Source organism: Apiospora marii (genome assembly GCF_038362585.1).
Source record: "Apiospora marii strain CBS 49790 chromosome Unknown utg000013l_segment0_segment0, whole genome shotgun sequence".
Lineage (NCBI taxonomy): Eukaryota > Fungi > Ascomycota > Sordariomycetes > Amphisphaeriales > Apiosporaceae > Apiospora > Apiospora marii.
Genome location: NW_027117384.1, coordinates 1,182,536 through 1,199,253, shown reverse-complemented (window position 1 = coordinate 1,199,253; position 16,718 = coordinate 1,182,536). Strand labels below are relative to the sequence as shown.

Below are 16,718 nucleotides of genomic sequence, written 5' to 3'. Positions count from 1 at the left end.
ACTTGATGCTGGCTTGTATGATTATCACGAGAAGTTAATGTCAAAAAGAAATCGATTTAAACCATGCAAACCTTATTGTACTGTATGCGCTAATGCATCGTCGTGCACATCCTATCCTATGTCGGAGTTAATATCCGCAATGTTACTCCAACAGCCCCCCCCCTCATCTCATGCCATCCCCTCCGAGGTCTCATCTATACCTAACATATAACATGTATACGCAATGGCAAAGGTGGACAACGAAATCAAGGGACGTCTAGCACTCGTGACAGGTGCCTCTGGGGGGTAAGGGCCCCTTTACTCCTTACATTCTACGTACGGCTCATGTTGCAATACCTACTGACTTGTCACGTCAAGCATCGGCGCCGCCTGTGCCCGTGACCTCTGGCAGCAGGGCGCCTCGCTGGCGCTGACGTGCCACAAGAATCGGGCGGCGGCGGATGCGCTGGCGCAGGAGCTGTCGGCGCAGGACCAGTCGCGCAAGATCTCGGTGCGCGTGGCCGACATGGGGGGCGCGCCGGCGGGCCTGGAGCAGCTGTTCCTGGACCTCGAGGCCGAGCACGGGCAGTCGGGGCCGGACATACTCGTCGCCAACGCCGGGTACGGCCGCCGCATCCCCAACATCCTGGACATCCCGCTCGACGAGTTCGAGTACACGCTGCGGGTCAACCTGCAGGCGCCCTTCGTGCTGGCCAAGCTGAGCGTGCCGCACATGCTGCGGCGGCAGTGGGGGCGCGTCGTGTTCGTGTCTAGCATCGCGGCCATCGGCGGGGGCATCAACGGGTGCCACTACGCGGCCTCCAAGGCGGGCCTGACGGGCATGATGAAGAACCTGGCCAACAAGCACGCCCACGTGGGCATCACGTTCAACGACGTGGCGCCGGCCATGATCGGCGAGACGGGCCTGATCCCCGACGAGAAGACGGTCGAGGGCACGGCCGGCGACGTCAAGAATATCCCCGTCGGGCGGCTGGGCGTGCCGCAGGAGTGCGCCAATGTGGTTACGATGCTCTGCAAGACGGGCTACATGACGGGGCAGAGCATATTGCTGAGTGGTGGGCTCAAATAGTTCAGGTACATGTAAATGCCATGGGGCAATCAAATCGATTTCTGGGAGTATCCCATCACTGCTCCGATCGGGAAACTAGGTAGTCTAGTCAGTCATCATCGATATGGGAAATGCCGTCCTGCCCCTGCTGCAAAATTTCGATATGCGAAATTACCGAGTTCATGTTGTATGTTTAAGCCTCCCAATACTGACTGATAAGGCAATCTGCCATTAAAACCAACTTTGAAGCACGTCATTAACTACCCAGGTCGTTGTTGGTGGGGTGAATCAGGGCGCGATTAGTGGTTGTAGGCGCGGCGGCCGCCCCGAGCCAGGGGGGGTTGGAGGGGCTCTTTGGGGGGTCTCTCGGTCTTTCTAGGCTGTTAGCTCTCCCCCGTGGCTTGCGCTTCCCTGGGCATTGTCCTATAGCGATGCCAATAAACATAGGTATGTTGCAGTCATCATAAGCAGACTCTATCTGGCAAATGAAATTGGTTCCCGTACAAGTTATGACTAAACTTGCCAAAGAGTAAACCCAACATTCTACAATGCTCTTGCGAGGCCTGACATTCTTTTTCTCCTCGCTGCGGTTTGCTTAAGACAATATAGTTTGTGCGCGCGCTGCCTACCACGTCGAGGTGCATACAATCGCTGTCGCATCAATTGCTGCTACCCCTCCATCAGTGCCCTTGACAGCCCCGCAATCCCACCACCTGGGCGCTCGAGAAAGGGACGCCTACCCTGTCGCTATGGCCGACGGAAAGAGGGCAGTCGAATCAGACAGAGGTGAATAGAGTTCATGTGGTTGCAGGTTTCGTTTTCGTTTTGGGGCATTTCACGCTAATGTAGCAACTCGTGTCGCGCTTTGTGTGTAGTCTGGACGACTCTGATCACGAATAATGCCTACCTCTCGGGTCTCTTGACTCTGGACTTCTCGCTCAAGCAGCACAAGACCAAGTACCCCCTGGTCGCCCTCTATACCGACAGCTTCCCCGAGTCCGGCCGGGCCGCCCTGGCCGCGCGCGGCATCCCGGCGCAGCGCATCGAGTACCTGCTGCCGACGCAGGGCAAGGACTACAGCAACGACCCGCGCTTCTACGACTGCTGGTCCAAGCTGACGCCCTTCTCGCTCGAGCAGTACGCCCGCGTCGTCCAGCTCGACTCGGACATGCTGGTCCTGCGCAACATGGACGAGCTCATGGAGATGGCCCTCGACGACCCGGCCGCCGTGCTCAAGGGCGAGGGCTCCCGCGTCTTCGCCGCCGGCCACGCCTGCGTCTGCAACCCGCTGCGCAAGCCGCACTACCCGGCCGACTGGGTCCCCGCCCACTGCGCCTTCACGCACCAGCACGCCGACCCCGAGCGCGCGCAGGACGAGGGCATCGACCCGGCCGTGGGCCCGCTGGGCTTCATGAACGGCGGCCTGCAGGTCGTCAACCCGAGCAAGCAGGTCTTCTCGCAGATTGTGGACTACATGGAGTCGCACGCCGTCGACATGGACTTTGCCGACCAGTCGGTGCTGTCGGACCTGTACCGGGGGCGGTGGGTGCCGCTGCCGTACGTGTACAACGCGCTCAAGACGCTGCGGTGGGAGGGCGTGCACGCGCCCATCTGGCGCGACGACCGCGTCAAGAACGTCCACTACATCCTCGCGCCCAAGCCGTGGACGAGGTGGACGCGCAGGGCAACTTTGTCGGCACCGACGAGTCGCACGGCTGGTGGGTGCGCGTCAACAACGAGAGGCTCCAGTGGGAGAAGGAGAACGGAATCGCCGCGGACGGGTTCTAAGTGCGGCGTATTATGCCCCTTTACCTCCCTTAATGCTCTCCCCCCTTAATTGGTTGTCGGGGTCATGGCCGGATCCCCATTTTCGGACGAGATGAGTGGGTTCCTAATAAGGCATACATCTCAGATGATACCTCGGGTATTTTTACAGTAGGATACATAGGAGATATTGAGACCTCGCGTGACGGCAACGGTCTACCACTACCCTATATTTATACTACTTCATGGATATACCATGATGATAATTCTAGTTTTGTTGGTATACTGGGGAAAACCTGCCAGGACAAATAGCACATGATTTAACAACACCAACCAGGAATATCGCTGACATCGTCATATGCCACAGTGCCGGGCGGGTTGCACAAGGTAGCGTTCGTATCGTCTCTGAGGGAGTAGAATACACCTACGTCACTGTGTTTAGTACTGACAAATGCAACCCAGAATGAGTCGGATGTAACGCAGATGCCGCTTACCATCGTTGCACTGGCAGACGGCCATGTTGACACAGCACTTGGGGTCCTCGAAGGGAATACACCGAGGATGAGTACCAGTCGTCTCGGGAAGGACCGTAGGGGCCGTGGGTGGGAGGGCGACTGCGCTGCGGAGAAGGCAAGCAGGGATGGTCAGGAGTAAGATACGCGCATGCATTTTGATAGTCTAGATCAAATGGTTGAAGGGAAGGCACGGGAAGGGCATATTGGGATGCTGCGTAAACCTTCATGGAAATAACATAAGGAAAGCGGAAGTTACGTGCGGGTACAATATGAAGTGCACTTGACGTTTTCATCTTCTTGCATCATACCTAGGTCATATGGACAAACGGCATGCCCCTGTAGCATCGTGGCTTCCTTGCTCTGTAAACTGGCTCATTGGGCATGCACGAGGAGGATTGTTATCCTACAGGCTCAGCTCCTGACTTTGTCGCAAATACCCATGGCCGTCTTGAATCCGAGGCATCACTTGGCTTCCAACCTGCACGAATTCGTCCAGTTTCTTGGGTCTGTCTTCCATCACCAACCTCTTTGGAATTTACTTTGGTCTTTTGGTGATTCTCAACGATATCATACAAACACCATTACAGGAGAATGAAGTTTAGCTGGGGAACCTCCGAAGAGACTTATAATGATGGGTTGCACGACATATCGCTCGATGGCAAGGCCACATGTCCTTCAGCCTCCAGCGGGTGACCGCCCCGAATTACTAGAGAGCGCGTTTCACGAGTTTGCCTTCGTCACGCTGATAGCTATGGCTGCTGCCTCGTCCGTCTTCCTGCAACGATCCATAATGGTGATCGCTGCAAACATCGCAGAGGCCCTGAGCATGTCGCCCACAGAGATGGCCTGGAGCACCGCGGCCTCGACCCTGGCCACGGGGGCGCTGCTCATCCCCTTCGGCCACCTCGCAGACATCGACGTTGTGCCGCGCAAGACGTTCCTCCTCTTCAGCCTGGCGGCCTTCGCGTTGCTTGTCGCGCTCGCTTCGTTAGCCCCCGACGGTGTAGTGCTCAATGTCTTGACCGGCCTCGCGGGCGTTGCTTGTGCGGCCACCATCCCCGCCGCCGTCGGCATCCTCAGCCTTGTATACCCCCGCGCCTCGCGCCGCAAGAACATCGTCTTCTCTTCTTTTCTCATGGGCAACCCTGCCGCCACCGTCATCGGCGGCCTGGTCTCGGGCGAGCTCGCGTCGGACTATGATTGGAAACCCCCTTTCGTCTTCCTGGCTGCACTGTACGCTTTCATCACCGTACTCGGCTCGATCTTCGTCCCGAACGTGGCCCCGGGTAATTCGCCAGATTCCATGACAACGACCCCTACAGGATGGTCATATGCATCATATCCTCTCATGCCTGGTACCAAGACAAGGCCGACCACACTATGGTTGTGTCTGGACAAGTTTGACTGGTTGGGCACGTTCTTGCTCCTGGCTGGCACACTCCTATGTACAGTAGCCTCGACGATCGGCCCGGGGCAGTCTTGGGAGACACCCACCGTCATATGTCTGTTATTTCTTGGATCCACTTTCCTTGGCTGCTTTGTTGTTTAGGAGAAAACGACCAAAACGCCTATGGTACCTCAGGATGTCTGGGAAAGCTGGAACATTATCATGGTGTGTCTACATGGTAGAAAACCTCCAGGAATGTTGCTGTGTTCTGCTAACCTCGGTGAAAGATCAACCTAACAACATTGAGTTGCTCCACTGCATTCTATTCTGGAGTCTTTTGGGTCTCTACATATCTTCAGGAGATAGAGGGTCTTAGCCTTTTCGAGGCTGCAGTCAGACTACTTCCGCAGGCTCTGATGGGACTGTTCTTGAGTCCACTGGTCGGACTCTTCATGGACAAGGTCTCTGGAACTTCAATACTTGTTGCTGCTGCACTCTGCTCAGTTATGAGCAATGCAATTTTGGTGTTTCTTCGACCCAGGGGTGACTATCTTGTCTGGATTCTCCCCTCTCTCCTGCTCAGTACTGTGGGGATGGATTGGACCATGAATGTGGGATCGGTAAGTTTTCCCATAGTGAGAGGGTTTGCTTGTGCTAAGACATTTATCACAGCTGTTCATTCTATCGAGCCTTCCCCTGAAGCACCATTCCACTGGTGGCTTACTGCTGCAGGCGATGGCACGGTTTGGAGTTCCACTCGGCCTAGCCATTACTACTGCGGTATGGTCATCCTTTGATGGTAAAGGGGGGCTGTTGCACCCCGAGCTTGCCTACTCGAAAGTCTTCATGGCCACAACAGTCTTCGCGGTAATCTCCCTGCTCCTAGCATCGCTCACCCGCATCGGTAAACAGGGCAGCACTGTATGGGGAGAAGATGGCGAGAGTATTCAGGAAGTACACCGGCCCAGCAGAAGATGGACCTATATTGACGCGGTCTCTTCCGCAGTAGCTTCTCGGCGAAGAATGACCCGTTCAGCGTCTGTTGACTCATTCCTATCACAGGTCGAGAGCCAAGTAAGTAGACGCGACACATATGCGGCGAAGCAGGCTCTACCACCAGAAACAGTCGAATGGATGGTCTGCGAGCGATGCGGATGCTATGGAAGACGGAAGGATATCGCAGACCCAGCAAGATACTTCGGCGATGTTGGTATCCAAGAGCTGCAGAAGCCCAATTATGATATGTACGTGAATTGGTCGACAAAGGGCGCATCCCTGGTCTATCACCCTCGCCGCCACCTTTAGATTAGTCGCAGAAACAACCCAGTTGGATGTGTATTGCTTGGTATGTGGCATAATCTACCCGGACTTGCAAGAGCACTGGGTCGACTCTTTGGTCACTGTGGAACATGTACTAGATGCCCATGACGAAAACATGAGGCGCACCCAAGGGGAGATGTTGGATGCATCTGTAGCATTACTACCTCATACAATGGAGACGCTGGGGCTCATCTAATTACAAGAAACACCTGCAGATCGCGGCAAACTCTTGATGATTCCTATCAATACAAGTGAAGATCCAAAGAAATCTCGTCCTGCCATCTTCCATGCTGCTGCTGGTGTTCGATTTCCCCTCAACACTCAACTGCTGCAAACCCATAAAATGAAGTCAACGGCAAGAATACAAAGTAAATGAATAACAGTCCAATCTTGGGTGGTGCTAATGGTATCTATTGCAAAGGAGTGCCCCCGCCCTGTTTCCTATCCCTGAATTGTTTCGCCAATCTATGATGATGATGATGATGATGATGATGATGATGTTGTTTGTTGATGGATGATGAATAATGCCATTCTTTCATTTGCCTTCGTCTGATTCATGAACAATAGGGACAATGATATGGGAATGGGATGACAGAAGTACACAGTAGTAGTTGAATGGGGGAAAAATAGGAAGAAAAAAAAGACAAGTGCCGAACGTCCTTGTATCCATACGCCATCGCCAGGGCCCAGACAGTCTGGGTCATTAGTGTTTCTTGTATTTCTGAGCAAGCGAAAGCCGGTTAGTAAGGAGATGCTCAACAGGTTATACAGAGGGGACCCGAACTTACCTCATCGATGCGTCTCCTGTTCTGGGGATCCAGGGCGTTAGTAGCGCCCATGAGGGTCTGCCCGATGGCCTTGCTGGACCCGATGAGGGGGCGGAAGATGATGGTCGGGGCGCGGTTAAGAACGGCCTTGGCGACGCCCTGGGCGTTCTGGCTCTCCATGACCTCGCCGGGCACGGCAATGATGGCGTCGCGGGCCATGTGGAGGTCACGGGTGAGGCTCGAGTAGGCGCCGCGGAGGCCCTGGACCACGCCCGTCGGCTGATCGGCGTACAGGCTGATCTGCTTGGTCTCCTCTGTGTCGAAGTCGTCGTCTTCCCAGTTGCCCTCTCGCGCCGACGAAGCCTCGGGTGGCTTGGCCAAGATACCCTCGGCGCCCTGAAGCATGTACTGAGTGCCGACGGCCATCTTGGCGCCGAGTTTGACGATTTCGGTACCCGTTGTCTTGGCAAAAGCGGCCGCACCCTTTCCGAGGCTGCGAACGATCTTCCCGTCTCGCTGGTATTCCTTGATGGGTATCTCGATGAGATCCTTGAAGCCGCTGCCGACATTAACCAGCGACCGAACAGGCGCCAGACCCGCCAGAATACCGGGGAGCTGGTTGCGCTTGATGTCGGGCATCCAGATGTCGTTGAGCATCATGCCGAGCCGGTCGAAGCCAGAGACGCCGTACACGATCGTGTGTCGCATCACCATTCTCGCTTCGTCCAGGACAAGGAAGTTCATGAACTCGGTCGTGTGGCCCGAGCGAAGCCCGGCATAATCGACGCGCTTGGGCTTGAAGTCCAGTTTGACTGGAATAGAGTTGACCTCGGCTCTTTGCACAAACGGCACATCGGCGGGGGAGGCATGCGTAGGCACCGACTCATCTTTGAACTCGAAGAATCGAGTTATAAAATCCAGGGCGTCCTGGTCCACGTGCAGCCGCAATGGGAGCAGTGTCACCTTGACGACGAGCTCCGAGGCTGCCAACTCAGCCACAGGCTTGACGTTGAGGATTTCCAGGTGAACCATGCTGGTGCCCAGTTCTCGTTCCCCGGCATCTTGGTCATACGTAGCAAACTTCTTCCATGTCGATGTAGGCACGTGGTCGAAGACATCAAGATCCTTGACGCGTACGTCCACCGAGCTCTTGGTCTCGCCGGAATCGTCCGGGAAGGCTACCAGGTCGACATTGATTCCTTTCAGCTCAAACGTGATTTTGTGTCGCTTGCTGCGGTTGAGCCTCAACTTCCTCTTTGGACGCTTGGTGCCCACGCGACTTGGCGTGGCTGTCATGGCAGTCGTCGCTATCGACTCTGTTTCCGTTGCATTGTCGTTGAGCTGCTGGTTAATAGCCTGTGCAAGCTCACGGGGGTCTCGGTTCGCCGGGACCCCAATATAGATGGAATTAAACAAGAAGTCGCCAATGACCGTTTCCTCCTCCTCGATCATGGCCTCCATATCGGCTGTGACCCGAGGGTTGTCGACTCGTGCTCGCCTTTCGTTGGCCCTGTTCTCGACATCTTCCACAGCCTGGGTGATGACTTGGCGTGTACGGTCCCAGTCAAACCCATCAAACAGGTTCCAAATAACGTGAACATCTCGTACACGTACGGTCAACGGGCTTCGTCGGACAGATGAATCGTTCGACTCGTCGTAGGCATTCTTCGCCGAGTTCCACCTGTGGGCAGTGCCCTTGATGACTGAGCCGGAACCGAAGTAATTGTCGTGAATGACCAGGTCCTCGTCGTCAACAATTGATGGTTGGCTGCTGAAATTCGTGAGCAGGACACCATCGCTCGTATCGTGCGCTGTTGTGCGTTCCGACATAAACGAGTCCCCGACGCCGCCAATTTCATCATCGATAGCGGCCGTATCGTCGTAGAATTGTGAGTTGACATCAAGAGGACTCGACTGGCTGGAGTCTTGTGAGTCGGGGCCCTCCAGGTCTCCGCCGCCAAGCTCTTGAGCCAAGCCAAAATCATCATCAAAATCATACATCCCTTCGGCTTGACCAAATGCATCCGCAGAGATTGAAGCCAGAAGATCCTGTACTGGAACGACCTCGGTCTGGTATTTCTTCTCTTTGCTAGGCGGGGTCGGCGGCTGCAGAGCGTTCATGAGGGCAATCATGGTCTGAGTCGAGTCGGCGCACGTCTCCAATACAAGGAGATCATCTCGAACCTCCACGTCGATGAACTTCGATCCGTCAGTCTGGTTAGCACCAACCATGATGCTTGCCTTAGCCGCAGAGATATAGCATATATCAACGTAGCCCCTGGCGCATAGTGCCGCGACTTGCTCTGCAGACACATTCGAGTTGCGGCGGCGCGCTAGGTAAGATGGCGCTGAGTCCAGTGAGGAGACGTCATCTACTAAAAGGATTGACGCCTTGTTTATATGAGCCAAGGCGCTGGCATCATCACCGTTAGAGAGGGAGACCTCGACTTGAGCATCGGTCAGGGCTACGACCAACTTGGACGTTAATCCGAGAGGGTTCAGCCCCAGCAGGCAATCGCGAAGCATGAGATCGACCTTAGTTGGCTTTCCGGCATTTGCCTTGCCCTTGTCAGCGTCATTCGGGACTTTCTTTCGCGTTATTGCTGTGTGTGCCTGCTCGCCGAGGTTGGCGACCGAGGCCGCAAGTTGTGCCTCGAAATCCTGAGGAGTCGCATCTTCAGCAAGGCCGAGAATATCGATTATCGTTGGGACACGGTACTCGAAATTGAGATGCCTCATTCGCAGTTTAATGACTGGCTCCATCGCGTCGGGGATCATCCTCATCGTTAGGGCAGGTCCTTGATTGACGTTGTTAGGGGCAAAATTGGCAGACCCGACCAATTCTTCCGTCTTATTGCGCTGAACAGAGATATTATTGACACCCAGGGCGACCAATGAAGGAAGCGTAATATGCCCAACTTCAAAGTCCCTCAAAGACACCTGAACACTCCCGAACCGCCGGTCAACCTCGACGCCAAGATCGAGTTTGCGGATGGCTACCAGTGACAGGATACCGGGTCGGTCGTCTTCAGGCAGATACTTGGCTACCGTACCCAAGCGAGCAAGTTCCTCTCCAAGAGCCGGAAGGCATTGCAGTTGTGGTATCTTGTCAACATTGACTTCCACATCTTCCATGTTTAGTCGTAGCACGGCACCCTTTCGTCTCTGTCGGAGCAAAGTGTCCACCATAATCTCATCGTCGTTGTCGTCAAACTTGTATTTGGAGGGGATGATTAGCTCTAGTAAGCGTTCCAGGTCGTTATCTCTTGGCGATGTGAGATACTCAAGACGGGTGTTCATAACAACCACTTGAATCGGCGCATCGCCCATCGACCTTCTCAGATAGGGGCCAGCGAGCTGGACCTTCGAAATGCCAATACCAACGCCTTCTTCGCGGGCAACCAGCTTTACTGCGCTTGTGTCTATCGCAACACTGCATTCTTTTCCAATCAGATCAAGATGGAAACCCCCAATCCTCATGTTAACCTTGTTGTCCGATACGGCCGATTTGTCATCTGCGCGTATCGGCGCATCAAATCGCACGCCGCGGGATTTCTTAGCTGTTCTCGTTGGGCTTTTGGAGACCGGTGATGTGTTGGAGGTCATCGACGAACTCATGTTCAAGAAACTACTGAGACCTCCGAACCAACTGAAAGTGTCATCCAGCCTCTGGAGATCTATCTTAACGTGAAGTGGTAAAGTCTTAATTTCGCACCGCGTCGACTCTGGAGACTGAAAAATCTTTAACGACACATCGGCACCAGCTGATGGAAAGGCGTCCCGCACAGAGGCGCGCATCTGTAGGCGGGAGTCGAAGGAAATAATACCGTCGTTCGCGTAGCCAAATACGAACTTTTGCAGATCAATTGCTGTCACCGTTGTAGAGTCGACGTTCGACATGGTTAAGCTCAGGTTCCCCAATGTCGTAGTCAACAGAGGGTCCGCTCCAAAAGTATTAGTACTGGAGCCGAACATTCGTCTCGGGCTGTCGACGACCCCTACGAGGGTCTCTAGGAACTGAATTGTGACCTGCTCTGCAGTTACTTTGATTTCAGGCATGGGGCTGCGGGCCGTGGTTGGCGCCCCTGAAACCTGAGCCGGGTTGCTAGACTCTTTCAGCATGCCAAGAATTCTGGACACCACCATAGTCAAAAGAAAACTGATCGAGGCATCAAATCGAACATCAAGTGGGGCAAAATGAACTTCAATGGAACTGTCAAAGGCTTTGTCCTCACTCGATGGTGCTGATGAGGATTGCCCCTGAATCGGCGACGGAGGGCTATCACGATGAGCGCTTCTATGGACAGAAAATGCGCCAGGTACATGGGGAGCTATTGATCGATCCAATGCAGGTGTAGATGTCGTTGGATTACTGAAGTCGGCAGAAAGTCCGCCCGAAGAGGTTGTGAGATCCTTGTGGCTAGACGGGACATATAGTGAGATTTTGTCCAGCGACAGTATTTCCTTGACCAGGCGTGCTGGGCCGCGAGGTGTTGCTACATCATCAGCCGCCGTGTTTTCTGGATCCGTTGGTAGCGCAGGATCGTTCCCAGTCACATCAGCCGACTTCGGTTTGGAATGCGTGACGTTAGCAAAAGCAGGTGGCTCCTCGTCCTCGTCCTTATGGCTTGTGGTCGGCTCCGGATTTGCTTGCCTGGCTGCGCGTGCGAATGCTGCTTCGGCTTCTTGGGTTTCCCCGACCCTTGATGAGTTTCCTGGTGTGTACGAGTCGCTATCCCAGGCCCCAGGCATAGCCTGTTGTATCTGGGACGGTTCTGCTTCAGAGAATGCACTCATGTACATACTCTCGGCTTCTTCATGACTGAACATTTGAGAGCGTGACAGGTCATCATCGGGTGGGGGAGTCGACACGAAATCTTCTGCGTCTGCTCCATGCGCACTCGTGGCTGATTGTCCGAAGTTGCTCGTATTTGGGTTCCAGCCCTCCAGTGGCCCAAGTGAAGGCTCAGAACGACTATCTCGCTCCAATGAAAACCAGGGGTCTGGTGGTGAAGAAACAACAGACTGAGCAGGGCGAAACGGGACCTGAACTGGACTCTCACGGGGCGCAAGGGCTCGTGGCGTTGAAGGATTCGACCTTACTGGCCCTTCCTCCTCTGGGTCCTCATTCGAACCGCCAAGATCGTACGGGATATTGAATGCATCCTCGCTGTCTATTGATGGATTGAAATATTGACTTTGGGTCATGTCGCTTGGCTCCGCAAGATCGGCAATGCTGCCTGCCATATGGGAGGTCTCTTGGAAAACAGGTTGCCGTCCTACAGCAACAGGCGAATTTGTTCGGACTGAAGAAGGCATAGACGGTGTCCGTGACAGTGTGGAGAAGACGTTGGCTTCCGTTATCAATGCAGCTCGTATCTTGTTGAGGGCAATATGACGCTTGCCGTCCTTGGGGGTGGCCGAAGGCGTTTGGTGGTCTTCTGCCACTTGGGTTTGAGTGGTAACTCCTTCGACATCGATATCGTCAATGGCCAGCTGAAAGGTGACCAGCTCCGGTGTTGTCGAATGGACCTCGACCGGGACGGCAACATCCAACTCAAATGTGATGCCCTTAATCGTAACCTGAGTCCTGTCCACGACACCCTGCAGGAAATCGGCCAGAAAAACGGGCAAAGATAGCGGCTGACCAGTTCCAACCGGCAGTTCCTCGTCGCTACCATCTTCACTACTGCTGGCAACAGAGGCTCCCAAGTCCTGGGTCTCGGCCTCGAGAGCCGCCTGAAGCTTGGCCTTTTCCGTGACTGGCTGCGTCTCCAAGAACGATTGAGCGAGGTCCATGGCGTCGGGTACGATCTCGTCATTTCCGGTATCGGTAGACTTTGGTGATTTCCTTCCGCGCGAGTGTTTCGTTTCGTCTGTTGTTGCCTCTTCAGAGGAAATCTTGAGCTTGGCTTGTACGCCGTCGACCTCGATAACGATAGGGCTTGAGTATATCGCTGCCGGTATAGTGACTCGCAGCTGCAGCACTTTGGCCTTCTGTAGCTTGAAGGAAGCGGGGAGTTGTAGTACGCCTTCCAGTTTCTGTGATCGGGAAATGTATTAGCATGAGCTGTTCTTCGAACGACAGTTTCGTATTATTGACTTATACCTCTAGCCTGATGCCGACATCTTGGAATGTCAGAACGCTATTCTTCCCCCACGCCAAGTCCAGCTTGTCCATATCCAAGGCATCGGTATCGAGGAACTCGAGTCGCGACAGCGCATATCGCAGCAGCCGCTTGGACATGTTGGAGCTCCCGAAGGAGCGAAAGATGGAAGCCATCCCGGAGTGAGGGCGGCGATGATGTTGGTCAAATTCAGGAGTGGAAGAGAACCTCGCGAGGGCGGAAGGGTCGCAAAGTCGTGTCGGAATCGGCAGTGGTGCTATCAGGATGTCGAGATCCCCGTTGGGTTGATGCGGGGCGGCGGCTCATCGTTGGCTTCAGGGTGCGCCTAGTAGGGGTGTATTGTATTACGCTTGTAGAACAAGTCCATGTAGTGATGACTCAAACAGGAAAGATGGATGAGATGGCAGGAGGGACAAAGTAGGGCCATTCAGTAGGTAGAACGGGCAAACCAGCGGTTTCCCTTCCTTGCCAGGCGTTTCCCTGTGACGAGATGATTGGGGGGACCAGACGATTCACGGACAATGATGGTCAAGGTAGGTGGTCTGCTGAGCTGTCGTAGGTTGCTGCGTGTGCCCGCCGTTGACGTGAGTCTGCCTGCGCCCTAAGGTTACAGGTACATATGCTAGGCAGAGGTAGTATGTAGGAGGAGTGGGTAGTCGGGTAGGGGTTCTGCAGCAGCCAACGTCAACTGATTGAATGATGGACTGACTGATGATGGATCATTGATCCCACCCCCACCCCGTAACCACCCACAAGAACCATTGTTGCACTGGGTGTTTCCCCCCCCCAGCCCACTTGTTAGCGTTATCGATTAGCGGTTGCCGATCAGCCCAAGCAGCCCAAGCAGCCCTTTGCGGGTGCTTCTACCGCATTTCAAGGACAAGCCTCTTGCTAATACAGCCACTAAATATATCCCAGGTCGTCTGGCGCATGAGTCGCCTGAGGGTCTCGATATCAAGCGGTGAAGGTCATTATATGCTTCTGTACCATCAAATGATGAGAAGAATCAATACGTCTAATACTTTAGACACACTATGCAGCATGAACTGTGTAATTACAGGTCGTACTCCGTGTGTCGAGTAACGCTAGCCGGCTATCCCTATCAATGCCAGCCACCTCTAAGCGACTCCTGGAATAAACGGTACTCGGCCCAAGGCAATAACAACCTATTACCTCAATCATTCCATTTACTCCCTGTAAGGAGTAAACAAAAAACAACTACGTATACTATGGTATAAACATCCGATATCTATGGAATATTTACCTGCTGCTATAGCCGTGCAACTGGAATACTATCTTTTCAAGGTATGTTAGACTTGACCGGTTACTCTGCCAGTACCACAGATAACTATTCATTCATAAACGCCCGGTTTAACTCACGCCATGATGTTGTGGGGTGATATTAGGTTTTTTGCTTCCATGTATAGAAGGACTGCGCTCGGTTTCGCTCGGTTTCGCTCAGTTTGAGGCGATTACGATTCGCTTTTGGAGGCACGGCCGTAAGCGTCTGCTATCCTACTGCCGATGGATTCGCCGCTCCAGTAGGCCCCCGTTGCCGTGCCAAGAGCCACGAATGGCGCCGTATGCTCGCCTGCCAACCACAATCCTCGTGCCGGAAGACCCTCCCTCATCACCGCAATATCTTCATCACCTTCTGTCATCCCTACTTGGAAATTGCTATAACTTCCGTTGCCAGCCAGGTCGTCGTTAAGCCAGTCGGTAGCAAAAGACCCCACGGGTTCGCAGTCGGACGATTCGGCATCGTAATGCGGTAGTCGCGAGTAGTAAGGCCGGAAGAAGTCGTACAGAAATGCGTCCTTCTTCTCCTGCGTCTGCAGTTTTCTGACCTCATTGGTCAAATAGCGGGACTGGTCGCCATATGTATAGAAGAGCAACGTTGGTTGAGAAGTCACAGGATCCAGGGAAGCCAACTCAACCACCTCCTGCGTCCATTTTTGGGGGTTCGACTCGAGAGCGTAATTCGGCGCGAGCCATTGGCAAAACCCCTTGACGATACGGCCCTCCGAATCAGGAATGAGCCAGAATGCCTTGGGAAAGCTAATATAGACCTGCAAAGCCCGTTAGTATCTGAGCTACTTGTACGATGTCTTCCGGTTAGCCTTACCTTCTCGAGGCAACCGTAACTTATGCTATTGATTGCCTTCGTCAGTCTAGGCGGCAATGCAGGAACGAAGGCCTCAGGGTGCTGTTGCAGCCAGCCAAGGGGCGAGGTGACGACAACCTCATCAAACTCCAAAACACACTTGTCGGTGACGAGAGTGACTCTATCAACGTCATCTTGAGCGTTGATCTGGGCCACTGTCGTGGATAGTCTGATATCCGCCCCCTCCTCGGCGGGTTTGGCAATGGACTCCAGGATCCTTCGATAGGTGCCAGCGCAGAACAGGTTCTCTCCATCGATACATTCTTCGAGCCAGAAGAACTTCAATGATTGGCTGGTGATCGGGCTCCCGATAAAGGAACCCCACATCTCCGCCATCTGGAGGACAAACTGGCGTTTTGTGGCATAGTCCGGTTTGCTTTCGGGTATCCTCTTGACGACCTCTGCTTGGAAGAAGTCCCAGAGGCTCTCATCGGGACTAATCGTGGCCGCGTTCTTATTGCTGTGCCGGAAAGCATCCTGAGTGATCAAAGTCAGACCTCATATCTACCATCCCAAGTGAACCTACACAAGCAGGGTGATCAAAACTCGGCTCGGCTTGACGATGCGACTGACCTGTATGATCTCCCACATCAGTGTGGAATACACTTCTCCATCTGCCAGCGCAAGAAGCTTGCCGGCTTCGTCGAAGAGATATGATTCCGTGTCCCAAGAGCCCACGGTCGTATTGGTCTCGTTCGCGATGTTTAATATCGGATTGTCATTCGTGCCATGAATCCAGTTGGGCCCTAAATCGATGGGATGTCCGGAAGGAAGCTGGGCCTGGTGCACTCGGCCTCCAATACGATCCCGGCCCTCGATAATCGTCACCTGGAACCCATGCTTTAATAGTATATCGGCACAGCGAAGCCCAGTAAGACCTGCACCAATAATGCCAACATGTGGCTTATTGTTGAGGTCTCTGAGGCGTTGCTTCCCCATTCTCATTCTGGAATCGAGCTCGACAATGCTATGCAGGCGGCAAGTCTTCAGGTCCTGCCAGATTCGCGATGAATCGCGCCGAGATGGGCTAGTATGTGATATAGAGTAAGCATCCATAGCGATTGTTGCTGATTGGTATAAGTTATAAGAAGCAGGACGTTGGTGTAATAGCCTCGAGGCAAAGGAAAAGTAGGTTAACCTCTATATTATATAGGTAAACCAGTATAGTGAAGGAAGAATAACATAATGCTATGCTGGGCATACATCAATGGAGATGAGCATAGAGGTATAGTTCGGGGCTATCCCTAGTAATTAATGAGTCCGAGATGGATGTGAAATCGGACCTAATCCACTTGGCGACCACCTTTCCGAGTGGATTTAGTCTAGGTACGTGTCCAGGTACCAAAAGAGCCATGGCTGAAGTGGGAGACCTGGTCATGGTGTGTGGATGGTCAGCGGCGGGCCTACTACGTAGGACGCGCCTTCTGGAATTCCATTGATACTCCCACGGTTCCGGCAAGCGGCCACTGGAATAAACCGTACTGTCTCCATTGACACACCTGTCTTGATTATTTCATTTACTCCAGGTTACATCAGTGGAATAAATGAATATCACGGTAATGATAATATTCTCGAAGAGACTTGACCGACTTATCCTCGCAAGGGCTTGCCAGGTCGAGTACTTG

General features: G+C 53.7%; 6 protein-coding genes across 6 annotated transcripts; 3 read left to right on the top strand and 3 right to left on the bottom strand.

Annotated features, from left to right (window-relative positions):
• Nucleotides 1-223: 223 nt before the first annotated feature.
• On the top strand, nt 224-1,069 carry PG985_015525 (uncharacterized protein; the record flags this gene model as incomplete). The annotated part of the gene is made up of 2 exons (XM_066835291.1): nt 224-285; nt 358-1,069. 2 exons carry the CDS (start codon nt 224-226, stop codon nt 1,067-1,069), a joined length of 774 nt encoding a protein of 257 aa, XP_066676494.1.
• Nucleotides 1,070-1,797: 728 nt separating this feature from the next.
• Nucleotides 1,798-2,836, top strand: PG985_015524 (uncharacterized protein; the record flags this gene model as incomplete). Its single annotated transcript, XM_066835290.1, has 3 exons — nt 1,798-1,834; nt 1,924-2,684; nt 2,720-2,836. The coding sequence occupies 3 exons, from the start codon at nt 1,798-1,800 to the stop codon at nt 2,834-2,836; spliced, it is 915 nt and encodes a 304-aa protein (XP_066676493.1).
• A 296-nt stretch (nt 2,837-3,132) lies between these two features.
• PG985_015523 (uncharacterized protein) lies at nt 3,133-3,481 on the bottom strand (the record flags this gene model as incomplete). Its single annotated transcript, XM_066835289.1, has 2 exons — nt 3,133-3,236; nt 3,307-3,481. The coding sequence occupies 2 exons, from the start codon at nt 3,479-3,481 to the stop codon at nt 3,133-3,135; spliced, it is 279 nt and encodes a 92-aa protein (XP_066676492.1).
• Nucleotides 3,482-3,982: 501 nt separating this feature from the next.
• Nucleotides 3,983-4,876, top strand: PG985_015522 (MFS drug transporter; the record flags this gene model as incomplete). The annotated part of the gene is made up of 1 exon (XM_066835288.1): nt 3,983-4,876. One exon carries the CDS (start codon nt 3,983-3,985, stop codon nt 4,874-4,876), a length of 894 nt encoding a protein of 297 aa, XP_066676491.1.
• A 1,946-nt stretch (nt 4,877-6,822) lies between these two features.
• Nucleotides 6,823-13,084, bottom strand: PG985_015521 (ATG C terminal domain-containing protein; the record flags this gene model as incomplete). Its single annotated transcript, XM_066835287.1, has 2 exons — nt 6,823-12,843; nt 12,911-13,084. Coding segments are annotated over 2 exons (6,195 nt in total), but the record flags the coding sequence as incomplete, so codon positions are not given.
• Nucleotides 13,085-14,401: 1,317 nt separating this feature from the next.
• Nucleotides 14,402-16,149, bottom strand: PG985_015520 (amine oxidase; the record flags this gene model as incomplete). The annotated part of the gene is made up of 3 exons (XM_066835286.1): nt 14,402-14,998; nt 15,055-15,570; nt 15,667-16,149. The coding sequence occupies 3 exons, from the start codon at nt 16,147-16,149 to the stop codon at nt 14,402-14,404; spliced, it is 1,596 nt and encodes a 531-aa protein (XP_066676489.1).
• Between the last annotated feature and the right edge of the window lie 569 nt (nt 16,150-16,718).